General features: G+C 17.7%; 1 protein-coding gene across 1 annotated transcript; it reads right to left on the bottom strand.

Moving 5' to 3' along the window:
• Nucleotides 1-665: 665 nt before the first annotated feature.
• PGSY75_0034700 (putative exported protein) lies at nucleotides 666-1,951 on the bottom strand (the record flags this gene model as incomplete). The annotated part of the gene is made up of 2 exons (XM_018783474.1): nucleotides 666-1,757; nucleotides 1,883-1,951. 2 exons carry the CDS (start codon nucleotides 1,949-1,951, stop codon nucleotides 666-668), a joined length of 1,161 nt encoding a protein of 386 aa, XP_018638763.1.
• Between the last annotated feature and the right edge of the window lie 433 nt (nucleotides 1,952-2,384).

Below are 2,384 nucleotides of genomic sequence, written 5' to 3'. Positions count from 1 at the left end.
TATTAGTAGTACATTTGTAGTAGCATATATATATATATTGAAGTTAATATAATATATGAAGTACTTTTTAAAATTACTATTTTTTTTTTTTTTTTTTTTTTTGTTAAAACTATAAAAATAATACATCTATATAATTAATTAAAAAAATTGTATTCATTAATTATATATATTATATGTACTATTCTATCTATAACTTTTTAATTTTTATTTTATGTATAAAATTTCGTATTTATTTTAAGAATATAGACAAAATGAAAATTTTAAAGATATATATAAATATTTATATATGTATGTCAACTAATAAATAAATAAATGTAAGTTTAATAAAATGTAATATATATATGACAAGATATCTATTAATTATCATATATATACTTTTTAAAAATATTAAATATATATATATATATATGTATACATATTTGTTTATACTAAAAGGAAGCAAAATGTTTATAACACCAAAAAAAAAAAAAAAAATAATAAATAATAAAATAAAGTGAAATTAAAATATTAGAAAATATCATTATATATATGGGAAGCATAAGAAATAAAAAATGGAAATTTATTTTATTATAGATTCAATTGTGTTATAAGGAATATATATATATAAATATATATATATATTTCATACTTCAAATAATATATAGAACTTCTTGTGAGTTTTAATACTATTCTAATTTGGATATTACATTTTGTACGTGTTCGTTTTGTAATATACCAGATTTTTTAATTAAGAAATATATGAATATCATAAGAAGTATAAGTAGTATAATAATTATTATTGATGCTACAACTATTGTAGCCACATCAGGAGATGCTAGAGATGCCTCACATACTGTATTAAGGGCAGCAACTTTAGACGCGACTTTTAGAGAACATACTTGAGTAGAAGTTTGAGCCGCAGCTTTAGCAGCACATGAAGCTTTTATAGCAATAGCCTTAGCGCACGCTGCAGGAGTTGCAGCAATAGAATGTATTGATTTTGCTATTCCTGAAATTATTCCTATTCCCATTGTATATCCTCCTATTTGATATTTATGAACTTTCTCTTCCATTATTTCATAAAATGAAGTCCATAGTTCGAAAAATGTTTTTCTTTTGCCTTTTTTCTTTTTAAATAAATCTTGAAAATATTTTGGGCATGTTAATTCTACATCTGGAACATCATTTATAATTTCAATGAAATAATTTTTTATATTTAAATATATATTATAGATGATACTTTCATTTTTGAATTTTTGAATTTTCAATTTTTTCTTAATTTGTTTTTCTTTTAATATTTTCTCTTTCATTTTTTTCTTTTCTAATTGTTCCTTTACATATTGTTCATATGATTCTAATAATCTTTTTCTTTTTTCTTCTAGGAAAAGTTTGTTTAATTCATAATCTATTAATTTATCTCTCTTCCAGTGGTAGCTTTCTATTTTATCCTTTACAATTTCATCTTTTAATAATGAGATTTCTTTTAATTCATTTTTTATATAATCTTCGCATAATATTTTAGTATCCAATATTTCTTTTTCTAATTTTTCAATTTCTTCTTTAATATCATTATGATCTTTGTTTTTTTTATTTTTATATTTCTTTTTTAGTAATTTAATTTTCTTTAATTTGTCTTTGATTATTTCATCTTTTATTAGTTGAATTTGTTTTAATTGTTCTCTTATATAATCTAATGTAATAACATCTGGAATTGTATTTACGGGTGTTTTATTAACTGTTGCATTTTTCGAATTATTATGGTTTGTTCTAGGAATATTCTAAAAAAATAATAAAATTATATATATATATTATGAATTATATGTTTATTTATAAATAAATAAATAAATATATATATATATATATATATATATATATATACATATAAATGTTATTTTTATTTTACCGTATGTGATGATATGAATGTATCTAATAAGAGTGAGAAAAATAATATATTAAAATAAATAAAGTTCATGATAATTTATTTATATGATTATTATTATTATTATTATTATTATTATTAAATAAATATATTATTACAAATATATTCATGGTGTAAAATAAATAAATAATATTTATATAATAATTAATTTTTAATATTTATTTTTCTTAAAAATGTGTATTTTGTAAGTATTATACATATTGCATGATAATTTAATATGACCCTCATTTACACACAATGAGCATCAATATATATATATATATATATATATATATATATATATATATATATATATAAAAGGATAAGAAAAAAATTAAGAGAACGAAAAAATTAAATTCTTTATGATAAATTGTTTCACATATGAAAAAAAAATTAATCAGTGTTTTATCTTGATGTATAATATATTGAATTAACTATAAATAAAAGTATTCTTTAGATATAATTTTTTTTTTTTTTTTTTTTTTTT

Source organism: Plasmodium gaboni, assembly GCF_001602025.1.
Source record: "Plasmodium gaboni strain SY75 chromosome Unknown, whole genome shotgun sequence".
In the NCBI taxonomy this organism is placed as follows: Eukaryota; Apicomplexa; class Aconoidasida; order Haemosporida; family Plasmodiidae; genus Plasmodium; species Plasmodium gaboni.
Note: the sequence above shows the minus strand (reverse complement) of the source record. Positions and strands in the feature narration are given on the sequence as shown.